This window comes from Pyrgilauda ruficollis, unplaced genomic scaffold (genome assembly GCF_017590135.1).
Source record: "Pyrgilauda ruficollis isolate IOZ18807 unplaced genomic scaffold, ASM1759013v1 scaffold11, whole genome shotgun sequence".
Classification (NCBI taxonomy): domain Eukaryota; kingdom Metazoa; phylum Chordata; class Aves; order Passeriformes; family Passeridae; genus Pyrgilauda; species Pyrgilauda ruficollis.
In genome coordinates this window covers 9,886,072-9,904,813 of record NW_024509210.1, presented here as the reverse complement: position 1 = coordinate 9,904,813, position 18,742 = coordinate 9,886,072, and the positions used below count along the sequence as shown (strand labels likewise).

The following is an 18,742-nucleotide window of genomic DNA, read 5'->3' as shown; positions in this document are numbered from 1 at the left end:
TATACTATATCCTTCCTTTTAAACACCAATTCAGGCTGATTTTTATTAAAGTACAAAAATTTGAATGATTTATGTTTCCTATAATTGGTGTTAGTAGTGATGCAATGACTGCTTTCCTTCTCATCGCCCTCATGTCTAATAATGGGCTTTAGGACATGTAATTGTAAAATTCAGACCACATTTAAAGCTTACACAGGCTAGATTGCCTTTTTACTCTTGTCACCAATTCGTTGGGGAGCTGCCTTTGTGCTGCAAATGTCATTACTTATTACTGTGGCTGGACTCTAGCAGTCTAACCGATGTATTGTACTAAACATCTTATTACGAGACTTGACAGTGTTCAGACATAAGCATGTATCAATTAAACATCTTGAGTTCATTCCAGATAAATGTATGATGAGTTTGGGATCCTGGTGGTCCTTTTAAAAAACTCTAGGGTATAGGGTAAGTGTGGTTTATTAGGGAAGATTTACTCCACACTGACATTTTGCCAGCATCTGTAGCATTGCTGGTCTGTCAGGCAAACAATGGGTATTTAAAATATTAATTTAAATCCAGATGAATGACTTTCAAGTTCACTTAAAAGTATACTGGTATAGTTCAGACATCCTCAGTTAAACATCTGCAGTGTATTGTAGTGGGCAAAAAAAAATGTTAAACAAAAAAAAGGAAAGACTGTCACTTATAATGTCACCAGTGCCTGAGTTTTCAGAAGCTTTGTAAGTGCAGGGAACATAAAAGGAAAAAATGAGCTCACTGTAGAGTACACACGATTGACATTACTGGATTTCTGGATTTTGTTGAATTTAGGACTTAGAACAAATGTCTGTAATCCATCCAAGTAAAAATGAATAGTGAATTCTCCAACAGTGCTTGTTGCCAAAAGACTTCTAAAATAATACTTTTCAATGAAATTCATTGCTCTATCCATATAATGTAACTGTATTTAATACATGGGTAAACTGAGGTAGAGGTTGAAATATTTTATCCTGAGATCAAAAAGCAGAACTGGCTTCCTATCCATGTTGCTTTGATATTCTTTCTTTGTATAATGAAACTTCAGTTTCATTGTTTGCTGGAGATGACAGATAAAACAGAAGAAAATGAGTTCTACGCAGCAATGTTTTTCACTTTACATTGAAGTTTCCTAACTTCAAGCTTCTCTGCTTATTTACATAGGCATATATGCCATTCACCTGTTGACTAAATTAAAATGAGAGGAACATATTCTTACTGTTATACATGCCCTAAAGCAAATATTTGCATCTCATCAACTGCAATTATTTAAATTAACCTGGGTAAGGCACCACATATTTTAATCACAAAGCATATTGTAAGGAGTAGTCTGACATGAGCAGAGGTTCACAAAGATTCAGCCAGTCTAAAACAACAGCTAATCTCAAATCAGCTCTTACACATGTGGATGCACTGGGTAACAATTCAAGTGTAATACTCAAACCTCTCTTAACTTATAGAAAAATCAATGTGACCCCTTGCAGGAATGTAAGTCTGGAGCGATTACATGATGTTTAATAGGAATTGCCACTGTGAGAGAGAGAAGACGTTCAGGCATGATTGTTTATTTTTCAATTACTTCTTCCTTGATGTCCCTGAGATGAAATCAGTCGCCCTCTTTGGCAACTCTTTCCACTGTGCTGTACCTCTAAGGCAAAGCTAAGACCCTTATTAGCAAAGGAAGCAGCATTTATTTTGGAACAATGGCTTAATTTGGGTTTCACACCATGACTGATGTGCATGGCACCATTCAATCAGATGGATGAGTGCAGCCAAAAGATGTTTCTTGGATTTGTTTGGTTGTTTGGTTTGGTTTTTTTGGTTTTTTTGGTTTTTTTTTTTTTTTGCAACCACTGGGAGAAAAGATTCCAAGTTTCAGGAGAAACTGCTGCAGCATTGCATCTGATCAGAGAAAGTCCAACCATAAGCAAGAAAAGATGGGTGAACAGGAAGCTGTAACTTCTCACCTTCTGCTGAACAGGGTTGCTTCCTTCTGTACTAAAGTATTTAGCACTCCTCGAGAAAAATCTGTCTGCCCATGCTTTTGATTGTCACAAAAATCAGACTCCTCATTACATCTTGCCAGTTTGGAACTAGGGGCACACTGAAAAGCTGAACTAGCTGATATCCATTTCCTTTGGAATAATAATACACTGAAATTAATTTGAGAGTGATCTTCTACTTGCTCTGTGGGAGGGTACATGGCCTGAATATGCCAGTACTTATAAGAAACTGATCTACAGAATGTCTTTGGAAAGGTGCCGTTGTACTTAAAGTAACAAGGCACTTTCCAGTGATGGAAAAGTATCCCTTTTGTTGAGTGTAAAATCAAAACTGAAGAAATACTTGTTTGTGCTTGTCATTAACCAAATCCCACATTAGACATGTGTGTGATCCCACTTTAATCAGCATCCGGAATGAGAATATGAAATAGGTGTATTCTAAACACAGGAAAAAAGAAATGCATCATAGACACTGAAACTGGGTAAATAGCAAGGAAATAATGACACAGATATCTGAGCTAGCAGTGCCACCTAGCCATTGCTTTGGAATTGTAGTGCAGCTCTTTCAAATGTTTCAAGGATGCTTTCCCATTTGTTCAATCATTTTTAAAGTATAATTACCAGATTGCTTATGTTTTGCAGTTAATGCTGTCATGTCTTTTAAACTAATTGGTCTTCTACAGAAAATTTAACTGAAAATTAGCACATCTTTTAGTAATATTGTTTTAACTTTAATAGCACTTTGCCTTTCATTTATATTGACACTAAAATTGTCATTTTTCAAGTTATATCTGCCTTTTTTGCTTTTGCTAGTGGGTTTTTAAATGAATTCCTTTTAAGAAGATTCCTCCTCCTCCTCGACTATCTGTGGTTTTTAACCTCACTTTCAAACAAATATTTTAAGTTGCTTTTCTCATTCAGTTGTAGTAATAATATATATCCACACCTGAGGAATGACCGAGCTAACATCCGTAATTCATACCAATAACGAAAGGGTCTTTGAGACAGAAAAAACAGCAGACAATAAATAACAGCATTTCACCATTTGAAAATCTATTAATTCTTAAACTATTGTCCAAACTTCAAAGAAGTTTGGGACACTTTAAGTTACAAGATGCTGCTTACTAATTCTCTGAACAGAATTGCATGAATATAGTCTTGTGTTCATATCAAAGATTAGAACAGTTTCTGTATAAATAAGACTGTGAGGATCCCTTAGGGAGAATTCTCGAGTAGGGGACATAATTTTTAACTGTTTTAATGATTTTCTTCCATTCTGTACTTTTGTTTAAATGAAGAAAAAGTAGGATTTGGTAATACAGAAAACAAACCAAAACCTGAAGCTCTAGCACAAGCAAACGAATTCCAGGGCAGTGAATGTTAAGTGGTGCTGGAGATCCTTGTCTCCAACAGCATCTGGGGTCTGTTGCAGCGGAAGGTGTGGGAGGGACACCAGCCTCCCAGAACCAATGCAGTTCCTGTGTCTTCAGTGCCAAAAGGAAGAACAGGGAAGCTCTGGCTCTCAGGACAAGTGCTCAAACCTTTGAAGGTACTGTGTGCTGAAAACTAGTTCCCTGAACATACAGGAACTACCTCAACAAGACCCAAAAAGAAGTCCTCCTGCTCAAATACTTGAGCAGCTATATGTGTGTGTATATATATATATATATATATATATATATATATATATATGAGCTATAACTTTTCCATAGCTGAAGATAACATTTTTAAAAACCAGTTACATAATCCCACACATTTTAGTTACATTTCACTTGGCGATGAAGGCATGCTCTGCTTTCCAGAAGTGGTGTTGCCTTGAGACTGACAGACAACATGTATTATTTCCCTGGATTTGGATATGCTACGACAAAATAAATATTAATATATCATTTAGGTACCTGATGGCAGTAGATGTCTCTTCAAAGACATAGTAATGGTTATTACTGGAGCATTTTAACAATAGCCACTGCCACAGTGAAAACATGAAGCAAGTCCAGAGCCTTCCCACAGAGCACAGTAAAGCTCTTGAACCAAACCTGGTGAGATCACTGTTACCAACTCATCAAAAACACAGTACAGGTTTTGAGCTTGTTATTGTCCTCTAAGCATTGGTATTTGAGGTACTGCACTTTGAATCCTGGGCTTGTGGAAAATATTGCCTTTGCTGCAAAGCCAAACTGGGTGCAGATGACCAGTACATGGCACTTGGAAAACTAAACTACATTAAGCCTTTTACCTTTGAAATAAGGAAATAACAGAAAATTTCAAACTCAAAATGTCCAGTACTGTCATCTTGTAGGAAATAATGCTAAACCAGCAGAATGTAAAGATCTCCAGCACTCAGACTTGAATTAGGAAGTTACCACATTTTCTAATCTGTGATTCGTGAGTTGGGTCTAATGCACTACTTCAATATTATAAAACTATTAAAAAATAAAATAATAATTAAACACTGATTAATACTGTAGAATTATTATTATTATTATTGTCCAATAACTGAATACTTAAGGAAATTATTTTAAATATATTTTGTAGATTTTTTTCCCTATATATACATCTATATACACATTTCAAATGACCTACAGGTCAGAAATAATACCATATGCATGTCTATCATTGGACTTTCTAGTCTTTCTTGCATCTGCTCTACTACAAAACCCCACTACTGTGAAAAGAGATTCATTGTTAAAGGAACAGTTCATGAACACTTGCGTTGTACACTATGTAAGGAATTTTCATTACAGAGATATCAACAGAGATCAAAAATTGGAATTTTTCTATCAAAAATAAGCAGTAAAACCAACTGAATCACTAAATAGATAGAATAAAGAACTATATACTTGTCTCCAAGTGAGCTGGCAAAAGACAGCAGAGTGAACATTATATACTTCTTACATAATTCCTGTGCAATTAGTAGGATGAAAGCATGACTACAGATCTCACAATTTAGGTAGGATTTGGGGTTCAGTTTCCCATGCTGGCAAGTATGAAGTTAGACTCATTAAACAGAAGCTGTTTGCTAAAAGCAAGTGTACTTTAGGAAAAAAAGAAAATAAAGGTAAAAAATAATATAGTGAAAACAGATTAGTTTGTGTGAGAAACACTCTCTTCCTTGGAGAAGAAGTAAAAGTCTTCCACATGAGAATATGGATACTAAAGGAAAACATCTCACACATTTTACACTTTCTGAATGGTCAGGAAGAATTGTACTTTTCCAATTCCTTGCTGGGCCTTTGAGGAATAAAGAGAAAATAACACTGCCACTGATCAGAAAACTGGTGAAAGAAAAGACAGGATAGTGAACAATTCTAACTGGCTGAATCCTTGCCTTTCTTCTTGATTACTATTTTTTAAAGCAGAGAATTTTCTACTCTTGTTATCACATTTCTCTGGCTTCAGGCTGCACTGTCCCTGACACATAGTATGACCACTTGGATATCAAAATGTTTAGGAAAAGGACTTTTATAGAAAAGAACCGCAAAAACAGAGGGGCATGTTGTCCAAAACTAAGAGTTAATAAAAGCTAGCAATAACTAAAAACATTAACATTTCTGAACAGACATGCTGTACCTATTTTTCATTGCATCACTATTATTTACTTGAGACGCTTTTGCACAAGGAAGCAATGATGTCCACAGTATCTCACTCTTTCTGTGGCAACCAGAAGGATTAACCCTACTTTTTCTTCATTCTGAAGTTCCCTACTGAACAATACATTCAGAGATATTGACTTAGCTAATAATGGGATTAGATAAACAGCTCTAAGAAACATTTGGAACCTTCATGATAAATTATTCCCATTTATAATGTGAATATACAAAAACTTTTATAGATAGAGATTTTAATTAGAGAAGGTACAGACTTTAGGAGTCCTTGAACAGGTTTTCTGAATTTGTCACATCTACAAAATATTGTAAATAGCTTTCATGAAAACCATTGTCTGAGGTTATTGAAAACTCCTAGGGCATTAGAATAAAATTTTATCTGTGTAGAGTCATTTATCTGTGGATAGAACATATGGAAAATATAGCAGCAAAAACTACAAAACACAGGTACATAAATAACAAATACAAATGAAATCATAAATCCTAAAGATCACTATGAATTCTTCTTAAAAGCAAAAAGTTTCATTCTGAATTCAGGTGAAGGTCAGGCTTGGCTCCTTTAGAGAAACCCATCTGCTCATATACAGTGTTACTTGGGTTCCACAACAGACCTTTCCCAGCACTATGGAACTTTATTCCATGGTGAGCTCAGAAAGCCCATGCTCAGATTTTAAAAAGACTATGTCCTTGCTATATCAGCACCTCTGAACGAAGTGTAGCTCACACAGAGAAAGACTGGTCTGAAAACTTAGCCAATATGAGGAGGATGAGAAGGAGCATGACCGAGGGGTTTGCTTCAGAACTCTGCTATGGCTGCAAAACAAAAGCCCCAATGTAGACATAACCAAAGGCCACCATCTGTAGTTTCTGGCATGCACTGAAGTTTTGATTAATAAGAAAATTCATATGAAAAAGAGGATAACCTCTCTTCACACAAATAGAGTTCATGAGATTTGTACAATGGCTTTCAAGGAGTTCTATCAGTGTCCCCCAGCACTCATACTCAGAGCATTGCTCATAGCTACAGGAAATTAAAAGCTCAAAACACAGTTGATGTTGTCTGACAAGAATGGTGAGCACAGGGACTGACACACTGCATTTGAGTCTGGATTTTAGGCAGAAGGGACAATATTTTTTTGAAAGCATGATCCTTAAAATCTGACATGAGACTGTTTCCTTATAAAATTGTGGACTCATGGAAGTCCTAGATATCTCAATTATAGTCTCTGTGTCCAACTAAGAAAATAACCTAGCTTAGGTTCTGAGATTCTCTTGACACCTAAGAAAAAAGCACCTTCTTCTGCCTACCTTTGGAAAAGATTCTACACCTTCACACTCTTTCACAGCAAGTCTGGTAGAAGGGAATGAAAAGGATTTGTTTCCTTACTGCGCTCATGAGAGAGTCCAGCACGCTGACAGCAAATGCAGTTCCACAAGCAAAAGGCTGCGTGAGATACAGTTCTGTGTCGGGATCATCATCATCATCTTGGTCCAAGAACTGAACATTTGAATCATTTACTGAAAATAACAATGATAATATTGAGAGTAAAATCGAAAGGTATTTCTGGGTCACCAGCATGTGACCTTACACATCACACAGCCAAAGAAAAAGAAACGGCATATGTCTGGAAACACAGACTTGTGTCTTTGACGTCACTGAAAATGAAATCAAGATGGATGTGAAAATGTGCATTTAAAAATCTGTTGCTCGTTATCTTGCTCGTAAGAGGTGACACTCTTGTTCTTGACAGGTTCCTATCCCTTTCCTGTAAAGCAGCTTCGTGGCACCAGTTGCCTGTGCTCAAAATGAAATATATTATAAACTTGTATATTAAGACAATCTTGGTATATTGGCGGGGTACAGTGCTGAGGTTGTATGCATGAACAGTTAATGTGAAATGCTATCACAAGATACAAAGTTAGAACCTCGTTGTAAAATAGAGGCTGTCAATAAAATTCTGATATAGCCCACAGGCATCTGTTAGATGTGCCGCTGTGATTCTTACTGGAGTGGTGTTAATGCACTTAGGGCTCAAAAGAGGATGAACTGTCCCTTTAACATGCATCTATCTGAATGAATGAGCAGTTCTCTCGCAGCACTGCCTTTTGTTCAAATATTTGTCTCTATAACTTCACTTTCTCAGCCACAAATTCTACATTAGCCAGAGTGAAAAAGAATCTAAATCAGGCTGGTTTAGAGAAAAGCCCAAATAAAGTAGTATCTGTCATTTTGACTTTCTCTGGCATTTCATTGTCACAGTTAAGCCCTCTGCCTCCAACTCATTCCAACTAAAAATAGTTGTTTCCTTGAGATCAGTGTATCAAGTGGATCATATTTCATGAAATATTTCATTTCCATATTAGTCTCCCTCAGGCATGAAAGCACAGACTGCTTAGCTATGCCATTGAAACACCCTTCAACTTACTAAATGACAAATTAATTTCAGTTCCCATGCAAGAAAGGGAAATGAAAAACTTTTTGAGCATTTGAAACTGCACGCGCTGATGATATCCCTATTCCCCATGTGAACACATCTCCTGAGCCAACCCAGCAAACTTTGAAAATAACATGAGAACTGCTGTTAACTTGATCAGATTTCAGCTCTGGACTTCTAAAGTCAGAAATTTTCTGCCTGCTATTCTGATCTTCCTTCCCATATAGTTTTCTTGTACATCCACTCGTTTTCCAAACTCTCTATTCTCTTGTGCTTGCTATGTTTAACTTACAAAACATGAATTACTGCAGATAAAGCTTCATGATAGCTGTCTAAATGAGATGAGGATAGAATTTAAAATTCTTGCCTTTGCACTCCCTGATATAATTGCTAAAATATAACACCTTAGTATTGTAATAAGAGAAATGTTCTGCCCTGGGAATCAGAAGACATTAATCCAAGAAAACACTGGGATCATAATACTTCTTTTTTTAGTACAATACCTATCAATTTAATCTCCAGATTCTTAAGCAATATAGTATTTGAAAGCCTGCTGGATCAAAATGTACTTTTTGAACAGCTTGTACCTCAGTTTGATTTGCTAGTTGAGAGTAGGCACTATTGACAGCAGCACTCGTTTTCCACTTCCGTCTAGCAGACTAACACCTGAGTTAGACACTGTGCTAGCCAAGCGTGGGGTCAGCTACTAAAAACCTGTCATGAATTCTGCAGGTGTGTGTTTATCCTCAGTATCTTTATCTTCCTGATGCAAGTTACCACTGGGATTTGTGGGCCAGGAGAGCTGGGTGCAAACAGGTGGTGCTGCGCCATAGGGAAAGGCTCATCAAACGCTGCTCCAAAGGCTGGTGAGAGCACTCTGTGTTGAGAGGGAACCATGCAGGAGCTTGGCTGCTCCTCTACAGCTTCAAAACCTGAGCTTCTGAGAAAAAGCCTTACTCTACAAAATAAACAAAAAAAAAAAAAAAAATAGCCTGAGGGAAAGTATGATGCTTGGGGTTTTTCTGGTATCTTTTACTTCTTCTTGGACTTCCTGTGAAAAGCTGCTAAGGCATGTCCACCAAATTGACAACAGGCTGAAGTAACAAAAAGAAAGAGAAAGAAGAGAGAAAATGAGAGAAAAATTGGTGTAGGAGAGTGAGGGCCAGGGAGGTGGGGACTTAGGCCAAAAAAAATGAATTGGTGAGAAGGTGCTATGAAAACAGCCGGCAGGTCAGACGAGTGTGATCAAAGGTTTACTGATGCTGCGTGAAAAAAAATCATTAAGAAGACCAGAACAAGACGGTCAATTTCAACCAGAACCACAAATAAAACACATTCAAAGCAGTGCCATGAGGGTAGCCCCTCTGATACAGCCAGATAAATAAAGGAAAAGCTGATGACAGTAAGAACAACAACAGAAAATAACACAGTGATGTGAAGGAAAAAGGCACTTCTTACCCAGTTCAGTTATCATTAGAATGTGGGTTCCACTGTTTTTTTCCTGACTGATTGAAACCAAAGGCAGAAGTTTGCCAGGCTTAGCTAGTAAGTAAAGTATTTAGGGGGAAAAGAAAGTACAGAAAGAGAATAAAGTAAGGGAAAAAGACAGGTAAGGCTCTAAAAAATAAAACTGAAAAAGAAAACAGAAGGACAAAGGACCACAAGTCAAGTTTGTATTTGCCATGAAAAAAACAGAACAGCTTCTGCACTTCACATCACACCGCTTGACAACATAAATACCCACAGCTAGAGTGGAAATCAGAGTCTAGTTACCTACCATCATCATATTCTCAGGAGTGAAATATCTCATACTATTATACAGAGTTTGGTTACACATGATTAAACAGTTTTGGACCATGAAGAAATAAACAAATGGCCTCTTACAATTGATTAAATGCACAGGAAATATCTGCTTATACTTTGGCCTTTTTCCTTTTCTAACCTTAGCCCAAAGACCCCAGCTTGTTTGTTACCCTATGCAAAAAGCATCTTGTCTGATGGGATATTTATTTAAGAAAATGGAGAAAACCCAAAGGAGAGAAATATATTTTAGTTATTCAAATAAAGTGAACCAACTGTTACTAAACTTCTTTTAGAGAGAGTAATTTAAAACAGTTATCAAAAGAGAAAATGTAACAGTGTAAGATCCAGTATGGGTAATTTTTCTGTATCTGCATAACAAGGAAAGTGGGAAAAAGACATGGGAATGTATATGGAAGGACAAATTTTAGCTTTTCTTACCTAGCTCTGTTATAATAGGGATGTTGGCTCCTGTTGTAATGGAGGGTTGACGTAAAAGGCCATGGACTGGACTATTGTCTGGAGATGTCCTATCCATCCCAGGAGGTGTAAAACCTAAAAGAAAAAAAAAATAGAGGAAGTTTACAGGGGACAAACTACACAAAAAAAAAAAAAAAATTCCGAAGCAAACACCTTTCCTTAACCAGCAATTAACATTTTAAAGAGTACTGTTTGTAAATGGTATTACAACCATGAGGAATAAACTGCTTCCATTAGTCAGTTCTAGGTTTGATCAGAAATCAAGATACAAAATTATCCGTCTTCCAAGAGCACTACCACCCACACATGATAGGGGTTTTGTAATTTTTGTAATTTCTGTGTACCATTTATAATATGCATTTCTATGAGGACTACAATTGTAGGAATACTGGGATGGAAGGGTCCAGTCTACAAGACAAAAATATAGTATGAAAGGAAAAAGAAACAGGTTTTCAAATGCTATGTGAGAGGATTGCTTGAAAAGAACTGGAAAGAGTGACAATTTGAAGGAAACAAAGGTGGGAGAAGAAACATGTTGGAAGGCACTCACAGAAAAAAAAAAAATCTGGAGACCAGCAACATTCACCTTTAAAAAAGACTGTTTTCAGCCAGATTCTGTAGAATTTGAAATGGAGCTCTTGACATTGAGGAGTGGTTTTTATAGTTTGTTTTTTTTTTTTTTTTTTTTTTTTTTTTTTTTCTTCTTCAAACAAATAATACCCAAGCAAAAGCTTTTGGAGTTTGATTCTAAGTACTGAAAAAATGGGTAGTTATACAAAAGCCCATGCAATAGCAGGACTGGAAATTCACCACTGAGACTAATGCATTCCATCCCCCTTGTCCAGTAAAGCTACAGAAAACATGGGAATGCTCATTTAATGTCATTGCAGAAGTGATGGTAAAGCTACAAAGTGACTTTATGGTTTCATATAGACCAGTATCACGGCAGCATTTTTAAACAAATATTTTTCTGCTAGGAATAAAATTGAGCCAAGCTTAGTTTAAACCACACTTAAAAGACATTCCATTTTTTTTTTTTTTTTGCCTTATTATTCCCAAGTTATTTGACTTCACACCTGATACCCAAGTGACAGACTTTGGTCCTTTGTCACTAGTGCTGAATTCTCCATACACTTATTCTCAACTAATCACAGCCAAATTAATTCCTGACTTAAATTCACTTTCCTCTTGCAGTGTGGAAATTGTTTTGCTCCATTAAATTCATTGATACATTCACCTGGTATTGAATTCACAGGAAGATGGTATGATACCTTACCTTTCTTCTATTTGGGGACCAATTTACAGACCAGGAAATCTCTAAACTAAATTGTAGCTGTTAGCACATCATACTGGTATTATATTGCCTTTAGGACTTACAGGTCTTTTCCAGTGATAATTACATCACTCTTTAACTGCCCCTAAACTACAAGGACCACTAGATCTGGGCTCCTTGATTTAACGGGATTTAATTTTCTCCTTCCATTCATCCATCTCTATGTTTTGTCTGTATCACATAGAGAATATACAGGTAATAAAACTAGAATCACTGGGAAGAGACTTTTTTAGCTCTGCAGAAGGTACTGGTATGAATTTCATTCTGACTGTCACAAGAAAACTAGATGCAAAATGGTGATTGTACAAACAAGATAGCTTAAAAAGAGAGTGAAAAGCCTGTGAAGAAATTCCTCAGGAGAAAAGAAGTGGATATGATATCTTCAATGACAAAAACATTGTCATAGAGAAACCTAAGTCAGCAGAGCAATTCTATATAATATTACCAGTGGATAGAAAACCTTTATAAAGCAGATTTCTTACAGGCAATTGGAAATGTTAACAGTCAGCCATGTAACACCACCTGTGGTGCTGAACTCAGGAAGACCAGCTTGGTGACAGCGAGTTGCAGTCCCAGCCAGTTTCGGTTTGCAGATGTTTCCTTGTATCTGGCACTATGACTGAGAGCGGTTTTGGCTCTTTGAATGTTTACCTCTTCATGACAGAGCCTGAGATTCCTCAGGCTCACAGAGTCTGACAAAGGTCTTTCAGTCACCACCTTGTAAGTTACAGGTAACACTGACACTCTCACAACAGCAGAAAAATTAAAGTGGGACTCCAAGGGGAGGACATGCTATCTGAGGACAGGTGAGTATTAGTGTGACACCTCCTTCTGCAGCAGGATCCAGTGTCTTGTACTCTATTATGGAATGCATTCTTTCAGGAGATGCAGGATACAGCCTTTGTCACATTAGAAAAAGCTCAGGTAGCAGCAGATTCCTTGAGCAGGTAAGGTGGCAGGCTCACTTGGGTCCCCTGCTGAATTACAAGTCAAAATGGCAACATGATGACTTTTCATGCTCACTTATATAAAAGTAAACAAAACTAATATTGTTCTCTTGCACTCCAGGGATTGCACTGCTCAGAGTATCCCTGGAGACTCTGCTTTTCCCTTTTTTCCTGAAGCCTTTCCCCCCACATCTGGGGATGCACTCCCTAAACCACCTTCAGGCCCTTCAGGTGGTAGGAGCACAGCAGTATTTTCCTACCAGTTACAGGCAAATTGAAGTAAGCTAGTGTAACTCAGCTAAATGTGCAAGATCTTCTTGCCTCCCCTTCACTGCACATACACAGAGACACGCACACTCTCCATCGAAGGCCATTTGTAGCCACCTCTCTAACCCTTAGAATATTTGTCTTCCTGGGATAGTGTCAGAAGATTGAAGTAAATGTGGCATTTTTGTTAGACACAGACTGTCAGAAGCTCTGTAATTGCACACTGCACACATAGTGCATTCAGTCTGAAATGCAGGAAGCATGTTAAAGGGATTGTGTTTTCTCCTTGAATGAAAAATAGACTCATGCCGTAATATTTTTCATCCTACTGTCTTGAAAGACGTGAGAAGTATCTGATAATTTAATTTCCTTGCTCATACTTAATTCAGACACTTCTAAAAATTTACTTTTAAGAAATATAAAAATCGTGGAGTATTTCCAGGAAAAGAAAATATTTGGGGATTTTGTGTGCTTATGTTTGGAGTCACAAGCTATCAAACACCTTCAAGACACATTCCTGCTCCCAAGTCACAAACTAATTTCCATACACAGGCTGTCTATTTTTTTCCTCCAGAAGAGAAACGAAAAAAAAAGTGCAGGAAACTAACCTGCTTTATCAGAACTTTCATTTAAAGGCATGAAAAACTACAAGTGACAGCTGTGCAGATTCAGTGAATGTGACATTTTTGAATTTCTTCAACTTGACAAGTAAACACCTTAAATCGGTAATGCTATATGCATAATACATGACCTGTATTTTGACATCCATCATCAAATGCTGACTTGAGAAAATACAGGTTTGTACGTCAAGGAATAGCACCCATAAAGCAGGGAGAAATTCAGGTCACAGGGTATTAGGAAAACTCTATTTCATTACAGAAGCTGAAACAAGCTAAGGCATCAGATTTAAGATCCATTTTCAGCTGTGAAAAGATTCAATTCCTCTGCACAGAGCATTCATTTAGAAATGACATGCTTTCCTCACAGCCTCTTTTCATTTTCCTTTTCATATTCCATTTTCTCCTTCAGTCCCCAAACCTTGTTCCATTAATGCTCATAAAAATCACAAAACAGGGCTGATAGTTGTGATCTTACAAACACAGTATCTCCTTGTTCTACAAACAACTGGGGGAGCTCTGGCTACAACTGCTTAACAGGAGCAACCTCTAGTAAAACTCACATGCCTGTGCAAGTCTGAGCACAGTGCCTGTGGAAGCAAATGCAGTGGCAGCGTGGAGACTTCTGGAGAAGGGAATTCTCTTTGCCTACAATTGGAGGTAAAGCAAAATCATATTTTTGTTCCAGTAGTCACTGCATCTGGTACTAAACTGCTGTACTGGGTGAGTGGCTCACTTGGTATCACTTGAATTTTTCTTTTTTTTTTTTTGTGGCTTGTTTTGGTTTTCCTCATTTATTAAACTGGCTTTATCTCAGGCCATGAGCTTTTTTCTCACTGTGGAACTTAGTTGTCAGTCACAGTCAACTCACCACCATTGGCTATAGTGATAATCACTATAACATAAGAGTTACAGAATCATTTAGGTTCGAAGTGACCTTTAAAATCATCAAGTCCAACCACTAACCCAGCACTACCAAGTCCACCACTAAACCATGTCACTAAGTGTCCCAGCTAAACATCTCCTAAATACCACCAGGGATGGTGACTCCAACATTTTCCTGGGCAGCCTGTTCCAATGCTTGGCCACCCTTATAGTGAATACATTTTCAGTAATATCCAATCTAAACCTCCCTTGGCACATCTTGAGGCCATTTCCCTTTGTTCTTTCACTTGTTACCAGGGAGAAGAGACCAACTCTCAGCTCACTTGAACCTCCTTCCAGGTAGCTGGAGAGAGCAATGAGGTCTCCCTGATCAAACTGAGGAAGGAGGCAGCCCACCCCTATCTGTCTCTGAAACAAGATACTGCCAAGCAGTGGATTAAGAATATCACAGCTCTGATAGGAACACAGGTTTTGGGCTCCTGACACGCCCCAAATCAGTAAGGCTTGGCAGTCAGCAGTCACAGCTTCTCCTGGCAGCAGCGTCCCTCCCCGACAGGCAGGGACTCCCATGTCCATCCTCAGCTATCTGCTCTGCAGGAGTTTGAGCCTCCTGCAGGTCTCTGCAGAAAGCTGATGGTCCAACGTCTTGATTTTGAGCAAAGAGCATTTCCCAGCTCCCTCTAAGTTACTACTGCTCACAGAAGTGGGCAAAAAACAATCAATTGCATCAGGAGCAAAAATCTAAGTCTTAAAGATTTTCTCACCTTCATGGAAAGAGAACGCAGGGGAAATTTCCTCAGTAATATGAAGCAAGCCCTTTTTACCAGGGGATGCAAGTGCTCCCCTGCTGTGAGCTCAGCACGGCCAGGTGGCTGTAAAACCTCACTGCCCTTACAAAATACCACCTACAAAGGGATGAGCAGCAGTGGGCTCGTGAGCTCTGTGCCCCTTGAGCCAGGCTGACCCATGGTCCTCCCAGGGAGGCACTAACAGTGTCTCAGCAGTAACATGCAGGTATTCTGAGATCCACAGTGGCACTGCAATGAAGTTCAAAATTAAAGAATGCTGCCATGGCTAAACATGTCTTTTTTCCACAGAAAGCACCACCAATTTTGCTCTGCTTATGTGTGAGCCAAATGATCTGCTGATTGTGCAGGCCATAATCCATAATTTTTGTTTCTTTGCACGTCACTTTACTGAGTAATGTTCCATAAAATGCAGGAAAGTTTGCTCCTTATAGCAGTAAATATATTAGAGTTTGCTGAGGGGACCAACAAAGGTTCACTGGGGTTTTAATGTAGAGGGAAATTTGTCTTGTGGATGTGCACTGCTTCTGTTCCACTGACTCCACCAAGACCCAGATGGGCATATTCACAAAAATGGATTTTTATGCTACATTTATAAGATATCCTCTGTTCTTAAGGATCATAATGGATCCTTTATGATTCTCTTCCCCTTTTTCTCTGCCCCTTTCTTCTTTTCCTCTCTTCCTTTTCAAATATATATATATTACTAAACTGGAACTCTGTGCAGGCAGAAGGCACTATCCCAAAATGAAAATCCACTTGACATACCTAAAGGTTGTGGCCTTGTTATTAAAGCACCTTGTAAACTGATAGCGCCCTTTAAATAATGCTGTTTTAGGGAAAGATGTCATGGCATTCACTGGGTGATATATGCACTAAAGTCCTCAAATATAATTTAAAAAGCATACGTACATTCAGCTACCTCTGGTTCACCTGAGGAATATGAGACAACAATAATATTTTGAGCATATATGAATAACACATAAGTGGTGAACTGCCAAACACGCCCTCGACAGGTTATCATGCAGAAATATGGGACAAGTATTTTCATTAAGCAGAGCCAGCCAAAAAGAAATAATTCTCAAAAAGGACCTCACAGTTGTATCCCTTTGCTACTGTTTGCTGACAATGTCATTAATATTCCTGTGAATTCAATTGAATGATAGACTATACCTGTTATTCTCCAAAGTACAGCCCTTGGGTATACCTGGAAAGTTCAGCAGCAGTCATGCAGCTAAAGAGCTGCTGACATTCATGGGAATCTGTTACAGCCATTCAATTTAGAAACAATTCTAGCTTCAGTGTCCCATGGGGTCTGAGACAGAGAGTTGTAGTTTGGCCTGAGAACCTGGAAATCCTAAATTCTGGCTCCAGTTCTGACTTTTACTGTTATTTGTGCTGAATATCTAATAATCTCTTGGAGATTATCACTAAAGGTCTGGAAAAGGAGAGGAATGTGGGAGGCCAGATGTGACTCCATAAGCTCCCAGCTCTCTCAGAGAGAGGGAGCATCTTCAGAGACGCTCCAGGCCCAAACACAGGCCAAGGTAAATCTACAGAGAGTGGAAGCTGAAGAAGGACATCTTTCTCAACTTTAGCAACCCTCCAGTGCTTTGGGATTGGAACAACACTGGAGCTTTGAATTCTGAGAGACAATGTCACAGAGAACCAGCTGCCACTTTCTGCCAAGAAAGTGCTCTTCTCTAATGTCCCTTTGCTCACTTTCTGCTGGATTACAGAAACCTACAGTAAAAATATCCAAATCAAAGCTCTCATGGAAGCACAGGGCAGTGGGTTCCATGCTAGTTTCCACTCCCCAAAGTGTGAGATCCATTCCTGGATGAGTTAGTGGCCCCGTGTGCTGAAAGTATAAATGATTTATAGGCCTGCTGGTTCTTGGGCTGCTCTAATAAGGCAGGATTAAGCCGTAAAAACAAAGATCAAGAGAAGGATTGGAGTTTCATCATCTTGAGGTCCAGCATTGAATCACACCACATTGATTCCATTTCAATTGTGAACAGCATAATATATTAGAAAAGTGTAATATTTTAAGCCTAGAGCAGAATCATGTATAACTTAGAGAGGTCTGTTAACAGGTACTTATATAAATCTTTTCCCAGTTTAAGTGCCATTTTGAGTTTCACTATCATACACATCCCAAAAAATGAAGTCCATCTGAAACTGCCTATTTTTTTTTGTTTTTTTTTTTTTTTTTTTTTTTTTTTGTTTTTGTTTTTTTGGGTTTTTTTTGCTATTGTTGTTGTTGGCTTTGTAGGAATCTTTTTCCCTTTACAAAATCTTATGTGGTAATTACCCAAACCCTAACTCTGCCAAGGTTCACCACAAGCTTACACAACCCAAAACTACCAAAAAAAAAAAAAAAAAAGGGCTTTCTTTACTAACACTTTGCAGAGCACAGCCTTAATGTTCAATTCTTCCTGTTTTTCTCACTTTAAGTAAGATAATATGTAGTTACTAGCCATAGCACTACCCTCAAATCTGCCTGAACAGAAACTCTATTTCTCTATGCAGTAAACAAAATTAAATTTCCCTTATTTTAGCTACTTTTTTAGAAACTTTATATTTTAATTGTTCCTACTCTTCATTTACTGTGTAATAGTTTTCTACACTAGGTGCTTCTAGGGCACAAAGTTGGTAGCATCTAACTGTAGCACAGGTTTGCAGCCAAAATAATTTAGTATATAACAATGCCAAACTCCTTTCAGTTTAATCATTAATCAACTCTGCATATTTAGACCTCAGGCAAAAATAAATATGCTGAATAAAAATGATCAAATAAATTAAGCTACATTACCTAGTTTAGAGAGACAGGTATTCAGTAACTAGAAACAAAATGGAAAACTCACCACTAAAAATTATATATTGGCATGTTAGATGAGACACTACATTATGTAATTATATTTAAAAAAGTAAATTTTTCCTTAGTGTAAAAGGAAGAGCAAAGACAGATATTATAGCAAGTAATCAATTTAAATATTTGAAAAATAAAATAACAGCGTTGTCCAACATCTGATTGGCAACTACTGAAACATAAATTAAACAAATTTCCCATTGCTGCTTATGGGAAAATTATGCAGATTAGAATTTGATTAGGTTTATATCATGAGACTCAATTTGGACTTTTAATCTATTAAGCTCCAACAAATGAGGCATCTGAATAGCTCCCCTGAGCAGCAACAGTAATAACGACAGCAGTCATTTTTTGGAATATGTATTCTGAAAATTTCTTTAGCAGACGAGTCCACATCTTTAAGTACAATTACTTTGTAAGTTCTACAAAAAATTCAGGTGTTTGCAGTGAGGAAATGGATACATACAAAATGCTTAAACAGACATTTTATGATAATCAACATCTGTCACTCTGTTCTAGCAATATTGATTTTCCATCAACTTGGACTTACTTACGGTCGACTTCATGGTCTGTGTGGGCTAAATAGTGCCAGCAGACTTGCAAATTACTCAAGCTGGAACTGAGCTGGAAACCTATGGTAAAATATCATTAATTTCTCTACAGGCTGTGTCAAAACT

At 37.8% G+C, this 18,742-nt stretch overlaps 1 protein-coding gene across 21 annotated transcripts in view; it reads right to left on the bottom strand.

Moving 5' to 3' along the window:
* KCNMA1 (potassium calcium-activated channel subfamily M alpha 1) overlaps positions 1 to 18,742 on the bottom strand; it is a 426,636-nt gene that overhangs the window by 12,052 nt on the left and 395,842 nt on the right. For all 21 annotated transcript variants that reach the window (XM_041475751.1, XM_041475740.1, XM_041475717.1 and 18 more), the window contains 2 exons: positions 10,300 to 10,413; positions 7,011 to 7,141 (listed from right to left, as the gene is read on the bottom strand). In XM_041475751.1, the coding sequence (XP_041331685.1) occupies positions 7,011 to 7,141; positions 10,300 to 10,413 (245 nt within the window). The remainder of the gene's footprint in view (positions 1 to 7,010; positions 7,142 to 10,299; positions 10,414 to 18,742) is intronic.